The sequence below is a fragment of the Convolutriloba macropyga genome, chromosome 6 (genome assembly GCF_964194025.1).
Source record: "Convolutriloba macropyga chromosome 6, txConMacr16.3, whole genome shotgun sequence".
In the NCBI taxonomy this organism is placed as follows: Eukaryota; Metazoa; Xenacoelomorpha; order Acoela; family Convolutidae; genus Convolutriloba; species Convolutriloba macropyga.
The window spans coordinates 43,487,260-43,514,720 of record NC_134473.1 but is presented as its reverse complement, the minus strand read 5'-3'; the positions used below and the strand labels follow the sequence as shown (position 1 = coordinate 43,514,720).

At 36.1% G+C, this 27,461-nt stretch overlaps 1 protein-coding gene across 1 annotated transcript in view; it reads left to right on the top strand.

Moving 5' to 3' along the window:
- The first annotated feature begins 13,787 nt into the window (after positions 1–13,787).
- The window catches only part of LOC142340997 (serine/threonine-protein kinase H1 homolog), a 115,652-nt gene continuing 101,978 nt past the window's right edge, over positions 13,788–27,461 (top strand). The window contains exons 1-2 of the mRNA XM_075391805.1: positions 13,788–14,236; positions 14,325–14,553. Of these exons, the coding sequence (XP_075247920.1) occupies positions 13,889–14,236; positions 14,325–14,553 (577 nt within the window). The 5' untranslated portion in view covers positions 13,788–13,888. The remainder of the gene's footprint in view (positions 14,237–14,324; positions 14,554–27,461) is intronic.

Here is a 27,461-nt window from a genome sequence, read left to right as displayed (position 1 = left end):
TTTAAATCATTTTAGTTGTAAACAATCCAACTCTTAGCTGTTAAAACCTCCTAACCTGATGAAGCTAGTTAAAGCGGAAACGTTTGTTTTAATTAATTAATTATTTTTGACCTAATCCTTCTAGCAGGAATGAGGTCGAAATTGAGACGACTCTTCAGTTGCTTCGAGGCGAGTCTTTTATACAAAAAACTGCTGGCGCTTTGACCGTTATTTCTTCGACGTGAAGATCTTCAACCCACCAGCCAAGTCTTGCCCGAAAAACTCCTTAGAAGCGTACAAATAATATTAGTCACTCAAGTGCTTCAAGTATGAGAAACGAAAACTTGACGTCAAGAAAAGTGATTTCGTCCCGCTCCTTTTTTCCTGCATGGTGGCGCATGTCTACTATTTATTATTCAAACATGTAAATTACTCAGATTATAACCCTAAAGTTAGATATCTACATGCTTTAAAGTGTTATTAATCTAATAATCTTAAAATTGTAGCTGTTTGTTCTCATAGGTAAAAATAGGATTTGAAGCCTCCTAATTGTTTATTAACGGGTACATTTTTGTGCTGATAGAGCAAAAACTCTGTCGAAACAATTTTAAAGCAAGTTTTATTGTTAAAAGTTCTTATTGAAGAGGGCAATTTGTTCCATTTTTGAACGCTTTTTAAGATCAAATAGTTGTTACTGCTCTTCGTTTTCTTGCTCTTTTATATGATATTTTGATTCGTCTCTTGTTATGAATTGTTGCACGAGGTTTTACAAATAGATTTATTTTTAAGAACCGTCTAAGAGACGTTTAACCGAATTTACGAGCAACTGATCTTAACGATTTTAAATAAAAAGCTTTTAGTTTTGAGATAAACGTGGAGGACAAGCGGAAAGTTTTATATCTCGTGTGTAGTAGTGAAATGCCGGCTTTAACGGGGGGGCATTCCCCCCCCACGTTACAATGCCCGAAAGGCCTTTTTAAGTGCTCTTTTCGCAAGCTTTATTTTTCGTGGTTGGCAAAGACTTGTAATTTTTATAGAGCTTGATTGATTAAATTGTATGTAAACTTTTTAAAAATATTTTGAATCATTTTTCTAGTCTATTGAGACTAATGAAGGACTGGAAAAGCAGGTGTCTAACCTGATGGAATACTGCGCTAAAGGTATAAAAAGATAGTCTAAATTTGAAAAGAAATTTTTGTTCCAATGAAAGAAATTTATTGTTTTGCGAGTCTCAAACCGCACAAATGGTTTTAATTTTATGGGTTGTATTGCACATATGTTTGAATTAACAAGTAAGTGAGAAGTAATAAAATTGGATGCTCGTTGAATTTGAAACTTAGAGAAGTTTCGAACTTAGAGTAACTTGAAGTTTCAAGTAAAGCTTTGAACTGAAAATAGCGCATGAGAACAAATGGAGGACAAAATAACATGAAAGTTGAGTTATAAATTAAAGAAGTAAGGAATAGTGAATTTAGGGGTGGTCTAGGTGATCCCTTCATTCAAAATTCTGTTTTGTGTGCCTTTAAAATCTATCAAGCGTCTTGTGCATGCTTTGAATTGTTTCCGCGACGTTTCCCAGGAAAACCGTGAAGACAACCGACAAATGATCCACTGAAAAAATTGGATATCAGTGTAATCGAATTTTTTAGTGCACTCTTGTAGAAACATATGCCGATCTGTCTGTTAATCTCCAAAAAGCCTGTCGTCGCAGTAAAAACAAATAGCGGGGAGGTAAAGTGATAGCTCATACAATTCCTCCTCAGAAGGCTCAACTACATTAGAACACAGTTCGTTCATAGAATAGACTTTTGAAAATCTTGCTTTTGAGTGAATGGAACACCCACGTTTCCTAAGAGGAAGGCAGTGTAGTAAAACATTGAATTTAAGAATTTAATGTATGACATGCTCACAAAAAAGCATATTGAACGAACAATTCAAAATTTTCACAATAAATGGGAAAACAAAAAGAGATGGTTATTAAGAGTAAACCGGATTTTAACAATATAAAGAAAGCATCCTAAATAATAATGGGAATCATTACGGAATTTCATCTTCAAGCGAGACGTCAAGGAATGTTTGTTCTTGACGGGATTCGTCAGGCAGGTAAACTTGTTATCTGTTAGTTTAAACAACAGGGACACGTGTTGTAGAAAATAACTTTGAGAAAATCCCAAAGAGATTTCTAAAAATGGGTAAAAATAACCTAAGATTATTCAACCATTGATAAGTTCGAAACCAAAGACCATATTCGAAACTAAACTTCATATAATTGAGCTGACTTTCTCTAAATAGCTTTACGTCTTCTCATCTTTTGAAACTTCTTCTTTTTCCAATCAATAATTCTAACTCTGTATTAAACCGTTTGAATATTTACATCTTCATAATTTAGGCTCAGAGAATTGTCATCAGTAACTCCGAGATTTAAAGTGCTTAAGAAAAACCACAACCCAAACCGTAACCGTACACACTGCACGGATATTACAGTTTGCTGTGATGTCAAGGAAAAGTTGCGAGGCTAAAATCGGCACTTGACCCAAACACAGGATGAAAACGGGAGCACAGAGCTAACTCTCGAATATTAGTCTGCATGCATACATGTGGATTTTTGCGCAATTTATAGGTCGATAAAATTGTATTCGAGATTATTGTAAAGTTTTAAGAATTAGAGTGCTATCCAAAAAATAGATGGAATAAAAGAGTAAAAGGAATTAAAAACAGCAAAAAACTGGCAAAACAGGAAACAAATTGAGAGATAAATTTTGTTTAATTTAAATTTCAAATTTTGTAAATATGAAAGGGCGACAAACTCACATGACAAGTTTAAATCATTTTAGTTGTAAACAATCCAACTCTTAGCTGTTAAAACCTCCTAACCTGATGAAGCTAGTTAAAGCGGAAACGTTTGTTTTAATTAATTAATTATTTTTGACCTAATCCTTCTAGCAGGAATGAGGTCGAAATTGAGACGACTCTTCAGTTGCTTCGAGGCGAGTCTTTTATACAAAAAACTGCTGGCGCTTTGACCGTTATTTCTTCGACGTGAAGATCTTCAACCCACCAGCCAAGTCTTGCCCGAAAAATTCCTTAGAAGCGTACAAATAATATTAGTCACTCAAGTGCTTCAAGTATGAGAAACGAAAACTTGACGTCAAGAAAAGTGATTTCGTCCCGCTCCTTTTTTCCTGCATGGTGGCGCATGTCTACTATTTATTATTCAAACATGTAAATTACTCAGATTATAACCCTAAAGTTAGATATCTACATGCTTTAAAGTGTTATTAATCTAATAATCTTAAAATTGTAGCTGTTTGTTCTCATAGGTAAAAATAGGATTTGAAGCCTCCTAATTGTTTATTAACGGGTACATTTTTGTGCTGATAGAGCAAAAACTCTGTCGAAACAATTTTAAAGCAAGTTTTATTGTTAAAAGTTCTTATTGAAGAGGGCAATTTGTTCCATTTTTGAACGCTTTTTAAGATCAAATAGTTGTTACTGCTCTTCGTTTTCTTGCTCTTTTATATGATATTTTGATTCGTCTCTTGTTATGAACTGCACTATGGCTACTAGTAAACTTTTTAAAAATTTCGGTTGTTTCCGAGTGTCTTATATCTGTTTTTATCTTTATTGGACTAATTTTTGAAACAAACAATTCGGCTGGCAGGCTACTCTCTTTAATGAGAAGATCAATGGATTGGTCCAATTTTTGTCCACAATAAGAAACTTTTATTCCCCAGTCAATTTGTCTGTTTATGCGATTTGAGTTTTTCGCTGTAAGAGTGTGGAGGAATACTGCACTGAAAGAAAGACGAGAGAGCACAAATGACTTGAAAGCATCAATTACTTTCAAAGGAATTTGATTTCTTACAAGATACAAAGAGCGAATTGTATTACTGTTAAAAGCTATAAAACAACTAGCTAGCAAAATTGCTGAAAAAAAAGAGAAATCATACTCAGACGCAATAACATACAGACGCACGAGAATAGGTTTTGCTCTCCTGCGTAGCGCTATCATATGCCTCAGAGGAATCCGTTGTTCAAAACGGCCGACTAACATTGATTGTTATTATAGCAGCCGCCCGTGCGCAATATGTATTATCTTTTGTAGTTCAGCGTGGTACTTGTTTAAAATACAAGGATTGAAGTTTAATTAATAAGTAAATAAAAGCAGAAGAGAATTGTTTCAAATAAATGAAGATCTAATTGAGTGATTAACTCTGAAGGTAGGTTTATTTTTCAATGAGTGAGTTTTATCCTCAGTTTTGCCCGTACCCAATATCGGTTCTATCACCGTGGTAAATTAACCAAGTAAATACTGATATGTCACAATTGTTAGTATTGCTCAAAGCCCGAGTTTTGTCTATTTCAATATGTCGACACCTATCAAGATTGTGTCAGTCATTAATCAAGTAATAAATTAAAATCTAAACTAATTCTTTGACCTTGAAACCCAAGGTTTTTAGTACACCCCTTTTTTTACATACGTGTGACACTCACACTGCCCCCTCTCAATAAGAATAGAGTGTGCCACTCACTCACATAAAATCAAACAAATTTTACAGCTCTCGATACATAAGCGTTTTAAAATACAAAAAGTTTGTACTTTTCATATAAAAAGTTTAGGTATCATTTTTCGTCATTCATGAGTTTCTCTGCCTCGTCCAGCCCGAAATTGTTGTACGCTTCTCGCGCCCCATCGTTCATCAGTATTTGGTATGCTCGATTAATGGTCTTGAAAAACTCCTCATCTCCACCAGCATCAGGGTGAGTCAACAAGCTCATTTTGTGGTAGTGTTTTTTGATCTGATCTTTTGAAGCAGAACTTTTTACCAACAAAATCTCGTACAATGTCGCAGGCCGATTCAGTACATTTTTATTTTGAATCTCGAATAAACACTTCTCTGTGGCCTTCGTTTTGGCTCTCTCGTTCTTCAAAGAATGCTTTTGTCTATCAATTATAGTGTCTTTCCTTCGGCACTCACTCGCCAAGTACTGGTAATAGTTTTCCAACTGCTGAAGCTCTGACCTCAATTGGTCATTCTCTTTCTCCATTTTCTCCAGGGCTTCGCTCTTTATATCAGTATTGACTTTTAGATCGGCCAACTCCTGCTTAAGTAAGTCGATTGACTGCTCTTGTTCGGCATTTCTAGCTGCCGCCGCCTTTAGGTTATCTCTTAGCGCCCCACACTCGGCGCTCAGTTTTCCCAATGCTTCTCTTGTTGCCTCTTTGGCTTTGTCGCAATGTCTGTCTAGTTTTTGTCGAAGCTCGACAAGATCTTTTTGGAGTAAAGAGTTTGTATTCTTCAATTTCTCTAACTGCGCGCACTGGCTTTGCAGTTCCACTTCAATCTGCAGAGCTCGGGACCGAATATTGGCGGGTGCCAGAAGTTCTAGTGTAGACACCTTCCAAGTCCGTGACAGACAAGATTCCACTCGGTACACTCCCGGGGAAATCTCCGAAATAACTTTCCACAACTCTGGCATATAGTACACATATTCACCAATTTGTGGGGTCTCACTGCCTGCTATGTTTAATAAAAACCATTTTTGCTTCTAAAGTTTCTCAATATTTTCAGTCTTGATCTCAAGACTTCTCCCTTATTTTTAATTGTCTTGACCTCAAGACAACTCTTTTTCATTTTTTTTGGTCTTGAACTCAAGACAACTAATTTTAATTTTTTTTTGGTCTTCAACTCAAGACAAGTCATTTTCATTTTTTCCCGTCCTGAACTCAAGACAAGTCATTTTCATTCTTTTTTTTGGGTCTTGAACTCAAGACAACCCATTTTCATTTTTTTTACACAACCGACTCTTTCAAGGACTCTTTCTCTTCAATCATTTTCTTTTGTTCTCGACGCTCATTAATTAATTTGAGTAGTTGATTATACATACGTGTTCCCGTTTTAGGGTCGAGATTCCGCAACAGTTGTTGCCAGGTGGCTCCATTAATGACTAATCCTAAATAGATGAACAATTTAGGAAAATTTTTCACAACTTGGAATATGAGGTAGACTGTTAAGACTGACACAGCAATATCCTTAGCTTTTAACCAAACGTATATGCAGCGCCATATTGCGGGAGAGAGACTAGGTTCATAGAAATTATATTATAAAGGAAACCAATTTGTCAAATAAAAATTACTTCCAATATTGAAAACAAACGTTTTCGAACTTTACGTTCATCGTCAGGTTAAAACTGTTTTACAAATTGTTAAAAGATAAAATGAATATATGTTTACATTTGTCTGAGACAACAATTAAAACAATTCTAGGAACTATTCTAAAAATCAATCGAAAATTTTTCCCTATATACAATATTTAGCCTATTTACAACTCATATTCACATCTGATCAATTTATTTAAAAACATTCCTATCCGGATGTTTCGATTTTGGCCATGTTCTTGTACTTTTGGGGTTATTCCGAATTTGCCCTAACCATAAGTATTCCTCTTGTGGAGGTTTTGCAAATTTCGTTTTGTCAAGCACAAAATGTTTTGCCCTATGTATTCTCATCTAGTCAAAATTATGATTTGAATTAATATTTTAGCGTGAGTTCCCTCCCCCTATATTCATCGCGTGTGTTTAGTGCCGGCTTCAGCTTTGCTGATATATATAGCTTCGATAATCATTAGTTTTTCTACTGTCCGACAGGCGCCCGTCCGCAATATGTATTATCTTTTGTAGTTGAGCGTGGTACTTGTTTAAAATACAAGGATTGAAGTTTAATTAATAAGTAGATAAAAGCAGAAGAGAATTGTTTCAAATAAATGAAGATCTAATTGAGTGATTAACTCTGAAGGTAGGTTTATTATTCAATGAGTGAGTTTTATCCTCAGTTTTGCCCGTACCCAATATCGGTTCTATCACCGTGGTAAATTAACCAAGTAAATACTGATATGTCACAATTGTTAGTATTGCTCGAAGCCCGAGTTTTGTCTATTTCAATATGTCGACACCTATCAAGATTGTGTCAGTCATTAATCAAGTAATAAATTAAAATCTAAACTAATTCTTTGACCTTGAAACCCAAGGTTTTTAGTACACCCCTTTTTTTACATACGTGTGACACTCACACTGCCCCCTCTCAATAAGAATAGAGTGTGCCACTCACTCACATAAAATCAAACAAATTTTACAGCTCTCGATACATAAGCGTTTTAAAATACAAAAAGTTTGTACTTTTCAAATAAAAAGTTTAGGTATCATTTTTCGTCATTCATGAGTTTCTCTGCCTCGTCCAGCCCGAAATTGTTGTACGCTTCTCGCGCCCCATCGTTCATCAGTATTTGGTATGCTCGATTAATGGTCTTGAAAAACTCCTCATCTCCACCAGCATCAGGGTGAGTCAACAAGCTCATTTTGTGGTAGTGTTTTTTGATCTGATCTTTTGAAGCAGAACTTTTTACCAACAAAATCTCGTACAATGTCGCAGGCCAATTCAGTACATTTTTATTTTGAATCTCGAATAAACACTTCTCTGTGGCCTTCGTTTTGGCTCTCTCGTTCTTCAAAGAATGCTTTTGTCTATCAATTATAGTGTCTTTCCTTCGGCACTCACTCGCCAAGTACTGGTAATAGTTTTCCAACTGCTGAAGCTCTGACCTCAATTGGTCATTCTCTTTCTCCATTTTCTCTAGGGCTTCGCTCTTTTTATCAGTATTGACTTTTAGATCGGCCAACTCCTGCTTAAGTAAGTCGATTGACTGCTCTTGTTCGGCATTTCTAGCTGCCGCCGCCTTTAGGTTATCTCTTAGCGCCCCACACTCGGCGCTCAGTTTTCCCAATGCTTCTCTTGTTGCCTCTTTGGCTTTGTCGCAATGTCTGTCTAGTTTTTGTTGAAGCTCGACAAAATCTTTTTGGAGTAAAGAGTTTGTATTCTTCAATTTCTCTAACTGCGCGCACTGGCTTTGCAGTTCCACTTCAATCTGCAGAGCTCGGGACCGAATATTGGCGGGTGCCAGAAGTTCTAGTGTAGACACCTTCCAAGTCCGTGACAGACAAGATTCCACACGGTACACTCCCGGGGAAATCTCCGAAATAACTTTCCACAACTCTGGCATATAGTACACATATTCACCAATTTGTGGGGTCTCACTGCCTGCTATGTTTAATAAAAACCATTTTTGCTTCTAAAGTTTCTCAATATTTTCAGTCTTGATCTCAAGACTTCTCCCTTATTTTTAATTGTCTTGACCTCAAGACAACTCTTTTTCATTTTTTTTGGTCTCGAACTCAAGACAACTAATTTTAATTTTTTTTCGGTCTTGAACTCAAGACAAGTCATTTTCATTTTTTTCCCGTCCTGAACTCAAGACAAGTCATTTTCATTCTTTTTTTTGGGTCTTGAACTCAAGACAACCCATTTTCATTTTTTTTTACACAACCGACTCTTTCAAGGACTCTTTCTCTTCAATCATTTTCTTTTGTTCTCGACGCTCATTAATTAATTTGAGTAGTTGATTATACATACGTGTTCCCGTTTTAGGGTCGAGATTCCGCAACAGTTGTTGCCAGGTGGCTCCATTAATGACTAATCCTAAATAGATGAACAATTTAGGAAAATTTTTCACAACTTGGAATATGAGGTAGACTGTTAAGACTGACACAGCAATATCCTTAGCTTTTAACCAAACGTATATGCAGCGCCATATTGCGGGAGAGAGACTAGATTCATAGAAATTATATTATAAAGGAAACCAATTTGTCAAATAAAAATTACTTCCAATATTTAAAACAAACGTTTTCGAACTTTACGTTCATCGTCAGGTTAAAACTGTTGTACAAATTGTTAAAAGATAAAATGAATATATGTTTACATTTGTCTGAGACAACAATTAAAACAATTTTAGGAACTATTCTAAAAAATCAATCGAAAATTTTTCCCTATATACAATATTTAGCCTATTTACAACTCATATTTACATCTGATCAATTTATTTAAAAACATTCCTATCCGGATGTTTCGATTTTGGCCATGTTCTTGTACTTTTGGGGTTATTCCGAATTTGCCCTAACCATAAGTATTCCTCTTGTGGAGGTTTTGCAAATTTCGTTTTTTCATGCACAAAATGTTTTGCCCTATGTATTCTCATCTAGTCAAAATTATGATTTGAATTAATATTTTAGCGTAAGTTCCCTCCCCCTATATTCATCGCGTGTGTTTAGTGCCGGCTTCAGCTTTGCTGATATATATAGCTTCGATAATCATTAGTTTTTCTACTGTCCGACAGGCGTCCAGAATTTTCCATTCAATGTCATTCGTGGCGCCACGACATTCAATCAGATTGTAGTGGAAAACAGGCTTTGTCTTAAAGCTTTTACTCAACGTTGGTTCTGAAAGATACACGATATCAAACAAATAATCAAATGCAGGAATAACAACAAGGAATGGTAGATTATTTATAACGACTATCACAACATTCTCCCCCGCTAATGTTGCTCCTCGTACTTCCAAACGATCTCGTCTTCGTCGAAAGTCTCAGGGATGATGCTGCTGTCTACAGTTGAGCGTAGGCGTTCTGGCAGACGCCTTACTCTTCCACTGCGACGAGTGCTCTGGCCTGCCGGCTCCCTTGGCTGGGAAATGACGGGCGGTGACTCCTCACCAGTACGTGGCATGCAAACATCTTGCTGCGATCCTGGAGCCAGCGTTTCCAGCGTTTGCGCATTGTTGTCCATAATCGAAGTATCCGCTATTACATCGCTTCCCTCCTGCGGCTTTTCCGGGACATTCACGGGATGAGGCAGGGAGGATCTTCGTCGAGGGTTTGGCACCACGCTGCCGCGAGATAACATGGACGATGAAACTGTGTCGACTGCTCCATTACGCCGCCTAATTCTCGTAAATTGTTTGTTTATTGGCTCCACAACTTCTGCAGGCTGAACTATAGGGTCGCCTTTGTTGCGAACAAAACTCTTGACATACATGGGGTGACCCGGCGCCAGCCATGAAGGGAGATTCCATTTGGCAGGCGCCCTGCGTTTGAAACCAACAAACCGCTCGTGAGGTGTTTCTTGTGTAGATGTACAAATGAGTGCTCGGATTGACGCCAGCACATCAGGCAGTATATCTTCCCACCGATCGGGTTGCAGACCGCGAGAATGGAGTGTACAGACGACGCCCTTCCAAACCGTTCCATTAAGGCGCTCACATTGGCCGTTGCCTTTGGGGTTATACGGTGTGGTTCGGGAGTGTCCGATACCCGTATCGGCGCAGAATTTATCGAAGTCAGCTGACATAAACTGTGTCCCCCTATCTGAGTGAATGAAGCCCGGTGTTCCACAAAGTGAGAAGATTGACTTGAGAGACCTTATGACTGACTGTGCACAAATATCCTTTAAAGGTATTGCGAACGGAAAACGACTGTACTTATCAATTACAGTGAGAAGATAGCGACTTCCAGCTGGGGACATTGATTTTGGTCCTACCAAATCAATGCTAATACGTTCGAACGGCCGAGTAGCCTTTATAATATGAGCTTTCTCGGGACGGTAGAACTTAGGCTTCCATTCGAGGCAGGTGGGACACTCAGAGCAAGACTGTCGTACTTCGTTCAAAGTAAATGGTAACTTGTGTCGACTGACGTACTCCCACATTCTTGTAATTCCAGGATGGCACAAGCGTCTGTGAAGGTTGTCCACTGTGCCGGAATTATCAATTGACGCAATGCGTGAGAGTGCATCCGCTGCGATGTTCTCTGACCCCTTCTTATACTCGATTCCATATGACAGTGTGGAGAGTTCTAATCGCCACCGCATCAGCTTGTCATTCTTAACCTTGGACTTATTGCGAGAGAAGATAAAAGCAACAACCTCTTGGTCCGTTTGAATCAAGGTATGGTAAGCTCTCATGTATGGCATCCACTTACGGCTACACTCTACAATGGCCAATGCTTCACGTTCCGCTGCTGACTGTTTACGTTCCCCAGAACTGAGAGAGCGCGAAAAGAAAGCAATGGGCTGCGAGTCTTGCGTTAGCGTTCCTCCTATCGCCGTTCCTGAAGCGTCTGTCGTCATAATGAGCGGCGAACCAGGTTTAGGAACAGCCAAAACCGACTTCGCTATAGCATCTTTCAGTTTCCCTATAGCCTTGACCGCAGACTCTGGAAGAGGCAGAAGGCCTGCATTGAAAGCGTCCAGGAGCGGTCGGCCTTTGTCCGAGTAATGCGCAATCCACTTCGCGTTGTAGGCAAAGAATCCAATGAGCCTGTGGAGTTCCTGCTTAGTGACCGGTAACGGATAGTCCATAAGTGTCTTGAGTCTCTCAGGGTCAGGCCGCTTTGTACCCTTTTCCAGAATATGGCCAAGCAACGAAATTCGTTGTACGTTGAACAGACACTTGTCTTTGTTGAGAGTGATTCCGTATTTCTTCACTGTTGACATAAACCTCTCCAGATTACGGTCATGCTCCTCTTGAGTTGCCCCCGAAATAATAACATCATCCAGATAGGCTCGTATCTTTTCTAGCTTCTCCTTGCGAATGATAGAATCGATCACTCGTTGAAAAACAGGAACTGCGTTAGTTAGCCCAAAAGCAAGTCGAGTGAACTGATACAACGCTCCATTTGCTTCGAAGGCTGTGAATGGACGATCTGATTCCTGAATAGGTACTTGATGATAGGCAGATTTCAGGTCCACGGGAGAGAAATATTTGTCCTGTGCAGCTCCGTCGAGTATTGTCTCCACTTCCGGGAACGGGTATCCATCGGGTTCTGTATAACGATTTATCGTTTCTGAATAGTCTATAATCATACGCGGCTTTGATCCACGTCTAACCACAAATGCTTGGGCCCGCCATGGCGACGACGAAGGCTCTATGATGCCAGCTTCTAGTAGGCGATCGATCTCTTGAGTAAGATACTCTTGGTTCTCTTTACTCGTATAGCGAGATTTAGTTGTGGTTGGTTTGGCACTTTGCTTGGTTATGGTTGAGAAGAGAGTCGGTGGTTCAATGTCCAATGCTGGGAACATAGCTGCAGCGTGTGTGCCCTGAGCTGCTTTCGATAATGAGACGGGGCCACGATCCCCCTTTGTTTCCAGCTGTACCACTGAGTGTTGCCCGAGAAGATCCATGCCGATTATGATATCTGCAAGAAGACTCTTGGCAATTTTAAGACGAGTGGAGTAGGTTTCCGCGTTCACTTGCATCGTCAGATCGATATGGCCAAGTATTGGTAATTTGGTCTTGTCTGCAAGTTGAGTAGCGGATGCTGTCATAGTTATTTTACCGTCACACTGACTTGCAGCTTCGTAGAAAATGAATGACTCCGATGCTCCAGAGTCAACAAGTCCGAGAAATTCCTTCTTCCCAACCTTCACCAAAGCGTAGAAGGCATCGGAGCTTCCTCCGGCCGCGAGAAGTACCGACGACAGTGCCGAAACGGATGACTCTTCTGGCTGAGCTTGTTGTGTTACTGCCAGCTGGCTCCGACAAGCAGTCGCCCAATGTCCTTTCTTTTAGCATTTATGACAACTGTCGTTCCGAGCTGGGCAGTTTCGTCGCGGATGGCCACGAAGTCCACAAAACTGGCATTTATTTCGAACTTGTCCTCATTCATTGACAGTACTAGTTGGCGGTCGACCTGTGGCGCACAACTCTGATGCCGCCTCCGAAGATGGCACAGACGAGTCCAGTCCTTCAGTTCCACGAAAACTTCGGTTGTAGTCTGATGACAGTTCAATAGCGCTTGCAAGTGAAATGCAATTCTCCAGAGTTCCATCTTCGTCCGTTTGCTCCAGAAGTCGCATGCGAATGATATCCGATTTCACGCCCGCAACGAGGGCGTCCCGAATCAGGAGCTGTTGATGTTCCTGAATATTGACGGCTTTGCATTCGCACTTTTGCAGTAGAATTTTCAATCTATTGATGAAATCCGAAATAGACTCATCGGATTTCTGACGGCATGAGAGGAGCCGATGACGGGCATATATGATCCTAGTGGGTTTCTTGAAGTGCTTGTCCAGTATGGAAATGGCCTCGTTGTATGAAGGAGCGTGTTCCAAGATGGCAAAAAAATCCGAACCCACATGCGAAATCAAAAAGGTCAGTTTGTGTTCGTCTTCTGTGATTTCGTTGATATCCAATCCCTTGGAGAAACAGTCTTTCCACCAGCGCCATTCTTCTGGAGTCGGACTTGAAGGAAGTTGTGGCGGCTTGAACTTCATGGCATTCACAACGTTGAGTTAAATTGTAGTGGAAAACAGGCTTTGTCTTAAAGCTTTAACTCAACGTTGGTTCTGAAAGATACACGATATCAAACACATAAACAAATGCAGGAATAACAACAAGGAATGGTAGAATATTTATAACGACTATCACAACACAGATGTTGACCCACCTGTGAATCCTTCTTTTGATGTTCTGTTATCCTTGTGGTAACATGCCGGCTTGTTTGCCCAACATAGATGGATCCGCATCCATTACATTTAATCTCATAATCATTAGTTTTTCTACTGTCCGACAGGCGTCCCTCATGACCCAGCTCTAAAAGAGTTAGTGTCTAAAAGAGTCTTTAAAATTATATACGATGCAGTGATGTCTATGTTTATATAGAAGTTTAATGCTCATGGCGCAGCTCTAAAAGAGCTATAGTGCCTTGTCTTAAAAATTATATACGATGCAGTGATTTCTCATAGAAGGGGATCACTACTCCATTGGATTGTCCTACGCAGCTTAACAACAGGCCGCTTTCTATTTTTTCCCTGATTTATATAATTTATATAAACGACGAACTGCAAGTCTTCGGTAAATACTGCTGGTACAGTAAAGTTCATTTGCTGTTTCATGATGACCCTGAAAATGTCTTTAGACAGATATGTGAGCTGCTTGTTTTGAACTTCATAGTCTAGATATTGCTGGGATTGCATGTGATATTCTTGTACACAATTTGTGAAGACCTCAACCAATATTCCAATGGGTTGCGTTCAGTCTACATCAAAAGATGTTAAATTTAAAGATGCGGCTGCGCAAATTCAACTTGACCGGACTTCGTTCACTCTTGTAAATAAAAACGAGTTTGGTGCTATTAAGAATTCCGATTCTCTCAAAAAGCTCCCAGATATAACCAATAATGACCTAAAAGAAAATGCGTACGAAACAAAAATAATCAACGGGTCACACAAGAAGCACCGCAGATGTGAGAGTACGCAATCACATTCCAAACAGCGGCGAAAACCCCCGTTTGTTCGAGATAAGTTTGACCCCAGAGTCTTGCAGAAATACGAAGTGAAGGCGCTCATTGGGAGAGGGAGTTTCAGCAAGGTGTGTATACGCGATGAAGTTTCTTTTCTATTCAAACTAAATCTATATTTTTTGTATTGCAGACTTTATCTTTTTGTTTTCATTTTAGGTTGTCCGAGTCGAAAACAGAAAAACGAAGCAACCATACGCTATAAAGATGATCGAGATTCACCCTGGAGCTGGTCGTGAACTCTTCCACGCGGAGGTCAGTGTCCTTCAGAGGGTGCGGCATGAGAACATCGTGAAACTGTACGAAGTTTTAGAAACGCGAGACCGGTCATATCTTGTGATGGAGTTGGCAACTGGAGGAGAACTGTTCGACAGAATTGTTGCACGAGGTTTTACAAATAGATTTATTTTTAAGAACCGTCTAAGAGACGTTTAACCGAATTTACGAGCAACTGATCTTAACGATTTTAAATAAAAAGCTTTTAGTTTTGAGATAAACGTGGAGGACAAGCGGAAAGTTTTATATCTCGTGTGTAGTAGTGAAATGCCGGCTTTGTAACGGGGGGGGGGGGGGGGGGGACATTGCCCCCCCCCACGTTACAATGCCCGAAAGGCCTTTTTAAGTGCTCTTTTCGCAAGCTTTATTTTTCGTGGTTGGCAAAGACTTGTAATTTTTATAGAGCTTGATTGATTAAATTGTATGTAAACTTTTTAAAAATATTTTGAATCATTTTTCTAGTCTATTGAGACTAATGAAGGACTGGAAAAGCAGGTGTCTAACCTGATGGAATACTGCGCTAAAGGTATAAAAAGATAGTCTAAATTTGAAAAGAACTTTTTGTTCCAATGAAAGAAATTTATTGTTTTGCGAGTCTCAAACCGCACAAATGGTTTTAATTTTATGGGTTGTATTGCCCATATGTTTGAATTAACAAGTAAGTGAGAAGTAATAAAATTGGATGCTCGTTGAATTTGAAACTTAGAGAAGTTTCGAACTTAGAGTAACTTGAAGTTTCAAGTAAAGTTTTGAACTGAAAATAGCGCATGAGAACAAATGGAGGACAAAATAACATGAAAGTTGAGTTAAAAATTAAAGAAGTAAGGAGTAGTGAAATTAGGGGTGGTCTAGGTGATCCCTTCATTCAAAATTCTGTTTTGTGTGCCTTTAAAATCTATCAAGCGTCTTGTGCATGCTTTGAATTGTTTCCGCGACGTTTCCCGGGAAAATAGTTGGAGACAACCGACAAATGATCCACTGAAAAAATTGGATGTCAGTGTAATCGAATTTTTTAGTGCACTCTTGTAGAAAAATATGCCGAGCTATCTGTTGATCTCCAAAAAGCCTGTCGTCGCAGTAAAAACAAATAGCGGGGAGGTAGAGTGATTGCTCATACAATTCCTCCTCAGAAGGCTCAACTACATTAGAGCACAGTTCGTTCGTAGACAGATTTTGATTGCTTTTATGTGTTCGATTTGAATAGGTTTTGTTCTTTAAAAATGAAGTAATTTCGTTCGCTTCCTCATGACGAAGTTTCTCAGATATCTGTAATTCTTCATTTGAGTCACTTTCTGTGTCTGAACAGTCGGGAGTGTATATAGAAAAGCCTTGAGATCTCCTTTCATTTTGACCAGAGGAATCCGTTCTTTTTTGGCCAACTTCATCAACTGCATCCTTAACAATTTTGCGGACTGCATACTGAATAAACTTTGGGCGCACGAAAGGAAAGTCAGCTGACAAGGCTGTTATTGGCTCATAAATTTCAGGCGAACACTCTGGTACCTCCCCGTCAGCTGTAGTGTTACAAAGCTCATTTTGTTCCCCATTACCTTCATTTCGTACATCGAATTGCTCAGGAACTCCGTCTAACTCAAGTTGATCGTCAACATCATTGCCAGCTGTGTGTTTCCAGTTGAGCTGTCATACGCTGGCAGAGAGCATTCGGTTCTAAGCTGCAACTCATCACGTGCCTTTTGATAATCATCCCAATCTTTCAAAAAAGCCTCTTGCTCATCCCTGTTTATTAGTGCTCATCATTTTTTCCGGCTCTGTTAGTGGACTTTCCAACTCAACTGTGCTTACCTCAAGCAACTGTGTTTCCGGCTCTGACTTTCCAACTCAACTGTCTGCCCAACTCTAGTTTCAACAGGCGCAGCACTAGCATCATTGGGATGACTTGAGTCTCACTTTTCATCAAGCCACGGCCTAGGAATACCCCAAGCCCGTAGCGATACACAAGCTCAGTGTTTACCTCAATATCTTGCAGAGCCTGCAACATTACATGAGGCATTCCATCTTTTAAACTGAAAATTTTGGCAACACAATTGGGTTTATCGAAAGAGTCATTAATGTACGGCACCAAGCTGGATGTTTTTTTCTGAGACATCAATGAACATATGCTTGTCATTTGAGAATGCGTAAGCTCTCTTCGCATCGCACAGTTTTCCATACTGTTTTTTCACTTAAGCGTTTGCCGCGGTAAAAAAAAACAAAAAATCGTTGAAAAAGGATACTTTTGTGAACAGTCCATCGCCAACTTTGTCACTCACTTTTTAAACGTAAAGCCAGATCTCAGGATCTTTCTGCAGATAATCCTCACACCTTGTTTTTTTCCTCTTAATTCTCTCACGCATTATCTGAAGAGCTCATTCATCCTCGATAAACGTATTATATTTGATAATAATATGGTGCTTAGAAAATAGACGAAGGACAACAGAAAGATAGCAAAATTGGAGTCAAGTATGACTTCCAGAAAAGACTATTTGAAAGACTTTATTATTTAAATAAATAAAGACTGAAAATACTCTTCCCTGATTGGATAAAAAGGGGAATAATATCTTTTCCTTTTCTTTCCTTTAGATGTTTACCTGTTTTCCCTCTTCTCAGAAGAGAAAGTTATTTAGTCAGTACCAGTTACCAACCTGATATAATAATAAAGTATATTTCTCTCTCTCTACTCCGCTCTTGTTTTGTATTGAGATATATGTTAGACATTAACATTGGGGCCCGTGCACTGTCTACTGAAGCTCAGATAGAAGAGTAACAGACTAGAGATATAGAACTTTAGTTAGTCAGGTAAGCCTTAAGAGTACATCTTATTCTTGAGACAACCATAAGACAGTTCCAGAAGTACCCTAATAAAGGTAAGCACAGAACACGTCTTAAAATTGGGTTGCGAGGTATCGGTAATTATTTGCCAGCACTTAATTAACGGCTAATAAAAGCCATTGATAGTAGATTAATGACCGATCTATTGTCCTCTTTTTTCCATCCCCTAGTATGTTATATGACACTTCTGTCTGAGGGGTGCAATTCTACTCCACAACTATCATTTACCTCTACTACTACCAATACCACTACTTCTCTCCCCATAAATTGTAAACATAAGTTATATACAGCATTGTAAAGAAGATTAACAGATAATTTTTTTAAGTTCAGTAACTGAAAATAGAAAAATAACAGTAACAAGTAAATACTGTCTCAAGAGAGAGAGAGAGAGAGGGGGGTTATGCTACGATACTTAAACATGGGATAATATGGCGTTATCCTAGACGGGAAGGGATTAACTTTCATTCTTTACCAGATGTGATTATGTAAGACTATTTCCAAGGCGGCAAACTTGTTTTCGGTCAAAAAGCCAACCTTGTTCTAAATTGAATTTCGTTCCGATAAGAGCTGCAAGTGAATCATTTTTTCGAAACGTATTTTAGCCATCATAAACACAAAATTTACACGGTTAGGAATTCAAAAGGCGCAGTTTAGGCACAACACGAACAATATTGGGGACAACAAGCAAATAATTACATTGGACTAAAAGATGAAATAACAGCTACAGTAACAAATCACACAAATAAACTAATAGATAATCTGGAAATGAAATATCAACAAATGAACAGAACAATGGAAAAACGACAAGACGAAGCCCTCGATAGACTAGACAAAACTCTAGAAAACTTTCAAAGACAAAATAATTTCAGAACAGAAACCGAAAACATGCAGAACAATAGAAGCATAGATAATAATAATATGCATCATAACAATAACCAAAATAATAGACAACAAGAAAATCGTACTAGAAGAACAAATTCTATACAACAGAAGAAAGAGAAACAACTGTAACAGAACCTCCTTTACCATTCTATAAACAATTAACATTAATGAGTATTAATGAAGAACCACAAATAGAACAAAACATTAGTAGTGGTTCAGTACCTACAACAATAAGACCATTCGATGGTATAGACCCAGCATACACTGTTGAAGAATACTTAAATAGTATAGTTGCAGCAATGCTATTCAGCAGCGGCATAGAGCCAGTAAACAAACCTGGACATCACCAATGGAAAGTTAAAAGAGCAGCTTTAATATTACATACATTACAAGGACCAGCACAAAAATGGTATTCAACACTCCCGAGTGAAACAAAACTCGATTGGGAAACATTTTGTAAAGAATTCTCAGATATGTTCGACTCAGAAAAGTCAAAACAACAAGCGAAAATAGTATTACAACAATTACAAAAACACACAAACGAATCATTAAGATCACTTGCACTAAGAATAGAAACACTAGTAAAAACAGCATATTCACTGTATACACAAGATTATAGAAATAGTGTAATGAATCAAACATTCATTAGATGTTTAGACAACGAACTAAAAACAGCAGCGTTGAAAAAACATGCGAATCATAAACAAACGCCAAGGGAACCAGAGATGCCATTCAAAACATTAGTAGACAAAATAGACCAAATGGATTTAACAAGAACAATAACTAATAATCACAAAAGATTGTACGAAGTCAACCAAAGTACAAGTAATATCAATGAAGATATAAAACAAAAAATGAGTATAGCTTGTAGTAATATAAACGAACTTAATCAAAATGACCTAGAACAATTTGAAAGAACAATATTTAACGTTCTTAACGGAATTAATAATACATATGACAAAAAGAATTTTAAAGGAAGACCGAAATTTGCATTGTTCTGTAGTTATTGCAGTTCACATGGACATACTAAAGGTAGATGCTTTAAAAGACCACGTCGAGAAAGCATGGCACGACCAAAAGAAAAGTCATTTTATAGTCATATGAGAAATAATCAGAACTTACCAAACAGAAGAATTGATTCAAACAATATTAACGGAAGACAATTACCATCAACGTCACCAATATATAACAATTCACGAAGTAGAACACCATATAGATCACAATCAAGAAATAGCTATAATAATAATAATACTAACATAAATCCTAGAGATAATAGAAATTATCAAGGATATCGGAAATCAAACAACTACAATAACAGAAGTACCAGTTATAACAGAAACAATTACAGTAGAAACAGAAGTAACAGTTACAATAGAAATAATAACTATAACAGATACAAAAATAGTAGATCAAGTTCAAGATATACAGACAGAAACAATTCAAGACAACAGTCACCATATAACAAAAATAATAGTTATAATAGCAATAATAGACAAAGATACAATAGCAGAGATTCTAGTAGAAACGACAAATATAGACAACGTTGTAATAGTAACAACAGACATTACTCAAACAATAATAACAAGGATGACAGCAGAAATCAATCACAAAAAGGCAATTACAGACATTATAATAAAGAACGACACAACGATGGAAATAGATATAACAATAACAATAATAATAATAGCAAAAACAGAATAAATAACGTAGAATCAGACAAACAAAATGATGACCCACCTGGCATTGATGAATATGAATACACATCAGAATCATCAGATGAAGATCAAGAAATATTAGATAAATTTTACAACGCGAACGAAGACACATGCAATACAATAATAAACACACTGGAGAGTAACCCAACTTGGATACTACCAATGTATCAATGCAATAAATTTGAACAAGATTTCACAAAACCAATACTAGAAATCGATTTCCTGTTAGATTCAGGAGCAACATTGAATTTACTAAATGAAGATACTTGGAATGAAATTAAATACAATAACCCAGAAATACACTTAGAAAAAGCAAACAAAACATTAACAGCAGCGAATAACACAACCATGGAAACGTTCGGAACAGTAACACTAACTCTAACACCAGACAGAATCTCAAATAACAGAAATAAGCCTCAAAACAATTTTCACATCCACTTCTATGTAACACAATGCAACCATAATATCCTAGGAACCCCATTCTTCAAAGAATATATAGAAACGATAAATGTAAACACTAACAGACTAACATTAAATACAAACACGATTTTAGATAACGATATCATTTTCTATATGAACAGCACAAAAGTTTACCCGTACTACTCTTGAACATACCCGATATTTAACAGAGAAACAATCTATATCGAACAAAATCAGAGTAAAAATATAACATTTCCAATTCCGATATTCAAACAAATGAAAAAATTAAACAAAAAAACAATCCATAAATCACATTTCTATTTTGAACCGATAAACAAATATCAAACTATATCTTTTTTAGATATAAAGGACTTCACAGCAGATGAAGAGTACTTCATAGACATTTTATTAATTAACAAAAATCGACACCGAATAACCATAAATACAGGATTAATTGGTTTCATGAACAGAAACATTACATTTAAACGGCAAAATGAAGAGATATACCAGAAAATTTCAATAGATTTATTCACAGCATTGTATCATCTCATACGAAAACGAAAACGATATTAATGAAATACTTAACATACAAGAAAACGAAACAATTGAACAAGTAGCAACATTTGAAAGAAAACCAAACTTTAAATGCAAATTCAATATCAACAAATATTCAGAACAAGACAAAAATTTATACAAATGTTTGATTTTCAACATTCACACTTAACACAAGAAGAGTTTGAAAAGGTAGTAACAATCATACTACACTATAAACAAGTTTATGCAACAACAAAATTTGACGTCGGAAAAACAAAAGTAAAATTGAACCTACCGATGAAGACAGATGCAATTTTCAAAAAACAAAGGATAAGCAAAGTGCCGATACACCTTCGAGAACGAATACAAAAACTATTAGATGTATTAAAAAAATATGACATAATTGCACCCGTTAACAAAGAACAACTATCAACAGGAAACACATTCACAAATCCAGTAATATTACGAAAAGGAGAATCCTTGAAAATTGTACTCGATGCAAGATACTTGAACAGCATGATAGACGAATCAAAATGCAATTGGCCTATAGAACCAGTTGACGTCGCACTCACAAGAATAAACGGAACAATATTTACAACAGCTGATTTAAATAGTGCATACAACCAAATACCTTTGGACGAAGAATCAATGAGATACACCCATTTTACAATCGGAAACGAACAATATTGTTTCAAACGATTATTCTACGGAATATCAATTGGACCAGCAGCATTTGCATCAATATTAACACATTTCCTATATCCCCTAATAAGGAAAGAACAGTCATAACGTATGTTGATGATATCTTCATACAAACAAATTCTTACGAACAAATGTTTGAAAAATTAACAGAATATCACAAAGTACTTCTCAAAGAAAATCTTAAAGCAGCACCTGATAAAACATATTTTATGTTGAAAAAAGTCAAATTCCTTGGACACATAATCGAAGATAAAAAAGTGAAACCACTTACATCAAGAATTGATGGATTCCAGAAACTGGAACCACCAACCAGTATGGAAGCATTACAGAGATACCTCGGAACAATAAATTTCCTTGCGAAATACGTCTACGGTATGCAACCAATACTTCAACCATTGTACAATCTCCTACACAAGGAAAGTGATTTCAAATGGACAAAAGAACATCAAATTATTTTTGAACCAATGAAAAGAACAATAACACATAAACTAGAATTAACAATGCCAGACACCAAAAAACCATTCTATATCATAACAGACGCCTCAAACACATGCATTGGAGCAGCATTGTTACAACAGCACCCAACTGAAAAGAAAATGAGATTAATATCAGCAAACTCTAGACTCTTCACACCAATTGAGATGCGATTATCTACTTTAATTAGAGAATGCTCAGCGATCATATTCGCCCTAACAGAATATGAGTTTCTACTAACAGGCTCAAATCACCCAATTATCTTATTTACAGATCACAAACCAATAATTTATCTGTTCACACAAAAGAACAAACCTAATCACAGAGTTTACAGATTTCAACTTATACTGATGAAATTTCCAAATTTACACATTATTTGGACGGAAGGGAAAAACCTAGCCCTACCAGACCTCCTCAGTAGAACAATAGATGAAGAACACTTTACTAAAACACGCGATATAACAGTAGAAATACCGGAAAACATAAAGTTTTTCTTCGCAAAAACAGCATTTGCAAACAACTTAGAATGCAAGTACAGCATATGTAACAACACAGATGAAGACAATAAAGAAAAAACACACTAACCAGTTTTAGCTAACATACATGACAATTATTTTGGAATAAACATTGATAAAAACGAATATCATCCAATCTCATACGAGAAATATAACAAAGAAACAAAAACGAATTTAATACCGAAATACAAACCAAAAACAAAAATTTGGCAATCACCAATCGTAGAGAAAGACGACCTAATTATTGAAGGAAACCAAAAAGGACCCTACACAGTTCATCATGACGATGACTACCTTAGACTAATAAACAATATTAAACAAGAACATAATTACGATAACGCAAAAATAACAGACATTTTCTATGATGAAAAAACGAAAATAACAGAAGATCTGATCAGAGAAACACAAATAATAGATCCAGTACTTCACAAAGTAAAAATGTGGAAAAAACACAACAATAAACCACATTCAGTAACATTGGATATACGCGGAAACAAAGGACTATTCGCATATTATCGAAAATTTAAATCAATAATAATTGATGAACAAATTGGAGTCATTAAAATTCTAATTCGAATTCACAAAAATACAATACAACGAATATGTCTACCACTAACATTATTATTATCTGTTTTCTACGAAAACCATTGTACAGACACAGTAGGTCATACAGGACTTGAAAAAACAAAAAGAAACATAATGGAGAAATATTAATTTCCAAACTTAACAACCTGGATCAAAATCCTAATAGCAGATTGCATCAAATGCCAAACGAACAAAGTCTTCGCGAACACTAAAACAAAAAGCAAACAAGAACAATTAGCACCGACAAAATCATATTTTAACGAAATGATTATGATAGATACAAAAGGTCCAATCCACCCAACATCAGAAGGAAATAATTTTATCTTGGTGATAGTAGACGCATTTTCACACTATGTAACAATAACGTGTGCACCCAAAAATAATGCACATTATGCATTTACAGCATTATTTGAGCATTGGTTTTTGAAATTCGGATTACCAGAAGAAATTCGTTCCGATAACGGATCGGAATACATTAATACAGAATTAACACATTTATGTAACTATTTTGAAATCAAATTTAAACCAAGTACAACATATGCACCCTGGACAAACGGACTAGTAGAAGGAACAAACAGAATAATCGGACAATTTATCAGAACTTTATTAGATGAAAAATACCAAAATTGGTCAAGAAAAGCAAAGTTTTTTCCATATGCGTACAATACACAATATCAAACACGATTAGGTATGTCACCATATGAAGTTGTTTTCAACCAAAAGCCAAGAAAACCAACAAAAATTAAACTTGGGACAACAACAGACGAAATAGGAAATTGCAACCCAACGGAAACAAGTGCATGCAACACACAACCGACTAATACCCATTTAGAAAAACAATTCAGTCACCCAAAAATAGCAAAATTACAAAAAGGAACATTTGCAAAATGGTTCCTCGACAAAGAAAAACATTATAACGATACATATCGAACAATAGCAAGAATTTTACAAAACAGGAAAAAGTTAACAGATGAAATGAACTTACGATTCAGAACAGCAAAATCTCTTGAGAAAAATACTTTTGTACTAATAACAAACCAGCAACAGATTGACGGTGTATCTAAAAAGTTACTACCACTAAAGACAGGACCTTATCCTATTATCGACAAACCTACAGAAACAACATACATATTAAAAGACAACAATAAAGAGTATATCACAATACACAGAAATCACATAGTACCGTATTACCCGAAAGAAAGACACATTAAACTAGAATTACAAAACTACTTATTAACAAACGAAATTCCAATATTAAAACAACCTAATATACAAACGTCCGCTAAAACACATATAACACAAGATGAGACTAAACAAACTCATAACTACAATCTTCGTAAGAAGAAAATAACATTAACACAATAAACATGAACAATAATAAATAATATTTATAATAATAATAATAATCAAAATAATAATAATAATAGTAATAATAATATTAATACTAATAACTCGTATAAATACAGCGATATTCCTTGTATTTGTAACATTCGACATTGACAATTTATACATATAATTCTTACAACAATCCACTATAGAATTATTTGAACATTGGTTTATGAAATTCGGATTACCAGAAGAAATTCGTTCCGATAACGGATCGGAATACATTAATACAGAGTTAACACATTTATGTAACTATTTTGAAATCAAATTTAAACCAAGTACAACATATGCACCCTGGACAAACGGACTAGTAGAAGGAACAAACAGAATAATCGGACAATTTATCAGAACTTTATTAGATGAAAAATGCCAAAATTGGTCAAGAAAAGCAAAGTTTTTTCCATATGCGTACAATACACAATATCAAACACAATTAGGTATGTCACCATATGAAGTTGTTTTCAACCAAAAGCCAAGAAAACCAACAAAAATTAAACTTGGGACAACAACAGACGAAATAGGAAATTGCAACCCAACGGAAACAAGTGAATGCAACACACAACCGACTCATACCCATTTAGAAAAACAATTCAGTCACCCAAAAATAGCAAAATTACAAAAAGGAACATTTGCAAAATGGTTCCTCGACAAAGAAAAACATTATAACGATACATATTGAACAATAGCAAGAATTTTACAAAACAGGAAAAAGTTAACAGATGAAATGAACTTACGATTCAGAACAGCAAAATACTTTTGTACTAATAACAAACCAGCAACAGATTGACGGTGTATCTAAAAAGTTACTACCACTAAAGACAGGACCTTATCCTATTATAGACAAACCTACAGAAACAACATACATATTAAAAGACAACAATAAAGAGTATATCACAATACACAGAAATCACATAGTACCGTATTACCCGAAAGAAAGACACATTAAACTAGAATTACAAAACTACTTATTAACAAACGAAATTCCAATATTAAAACAACCTAATATACAAACGTCCGCTAAAACACATATAACACAAGATGAGACTAAACAAACTCATAACTACAATCTTCGTAAGAAGAAAATAACATTAACACAATAAACATGAACAATAATAAATAATATTTATAATAATAATAATAATAATCAAATTAATAATAATAATAGTAATAATAATATTAATACTAATAACTCGTATAAATACAACGATATTCCTTGTATTTGTAACATTCGACATTGACAATTTATACATATAATTCTTACAACAATCCACTATAGAATTATTTGAACATTGGTTTATGAAATTCGGATTACCAGAAGAAATTCGTTCCGATAACGGATCGGAATACATTAATACAGAGTTAACACATTTATGTAACTATTTTGAAATCAAATTTAAACCAAGTACAACATATGCACCCTGGACAAGCGGACTAGTAGAAGGAACAAACAGAATAATTGGACAATTTATCAGAACTTTATTAGATGAAAAATACCAAAATTGGTCAAGAAAAGCAAAGTTTTTTCCATTTGCGTACAATACACAATATCAAACACGATTAGGTATGTCACCATATGAAGTTGTTTTCAACCAAAAGCCAAGAAAACCAACAAAAATTAAACTTGGGACAACAACAGACGAAATAGGAAATTGCAACCCAACGGAAACAAGTGCATGCAAAACACAAACGACTCATACCCATTTAGAAAAACAATTCAGTCACCCAAAAATAGCAAAATTACAAAAAGGAACATTTGCAAAATGTTTCCTCGACAAAGAAAAACATTATAACGATACATATCGAACAATAGCAAGAATTTTACAAAACAGGAAAAAGTTAACAGATGAAATGAACTTACGATTCAGAACAGCAAAATCTCTTGAGAAAAATACTTTTGTACTAATAACAAACCAGCAACAGATTGACGGTGTATCTAAAAAGTTACTCCCACTAAATACAGGACCTTATCTTATTATCGACAAACCTACAGAAACAACATACATATTAAAAGACAACAATAAAGAGTATATCACAATACACAGAAATCACATAGTACCGTATTACCCGAAAGAAAGACACATTAAACTAGAATTACAAAACTACTTATTAACAAACGAAATTCCAATATTAAAACAACCTAATATACAAACGTCCGCTAAAACACATATAACACAAGATGAGACTAAACAAACTCATAACTACAATCTTCGTAAGAAGAAAATAACATTAACACAATAAACATGAACAATAATAAATAATATTTTTAATAATAATAATAATCAAGTTAATAATAATAATAGTAATAATAATATTAATACTAATAACTCGTATAAATACAACGATATTCCTTGTATTTGTAACATTCGACATTGACAATTTATACATATAATTCTTACAACAATCCACTATAGAATTATTTGAACATTGGTTTATGAAATTCGGATTACCAGAAGAAATTCGTTCCGATAACGGATCGGAATACATTAATACAGAGTTCACACATTTATGTAACTATTTTGAAATCGAATTTAAACCAAGTACAACATATGCACCCTGGACAAACGGACTAGTAGAAGGAACAAACAGAATAATCGGACAATTTATCAGAACTTTATTAGATGAAAAATACCAAAATTGGTCAAGAAAAGCAACGTTTTTTTCCATAGGCGTACAATACACAATATCAAACACGATTAGGTATGTCACCATATGAAGTTGTTTTCAACCAAAAGCCAAGAAAACCAACAAAAATTAAACTTGGGACAACAACAGACGAAATAGGAAATTGCAACCCAACGGAAACAAGTGCATGCAACACACAACCGACTCATACCCATTTAGAAAAACAATTCAGTCACCCAAAAATAGGAAAATTACAAAAAGGATCATTTGCAAAATGTTTCCTCGACAAAGAAAAACATAACGATACATATCGAACAATAGCAAGAATTTTACAAAACAGGAAAAAGTTAACAGAT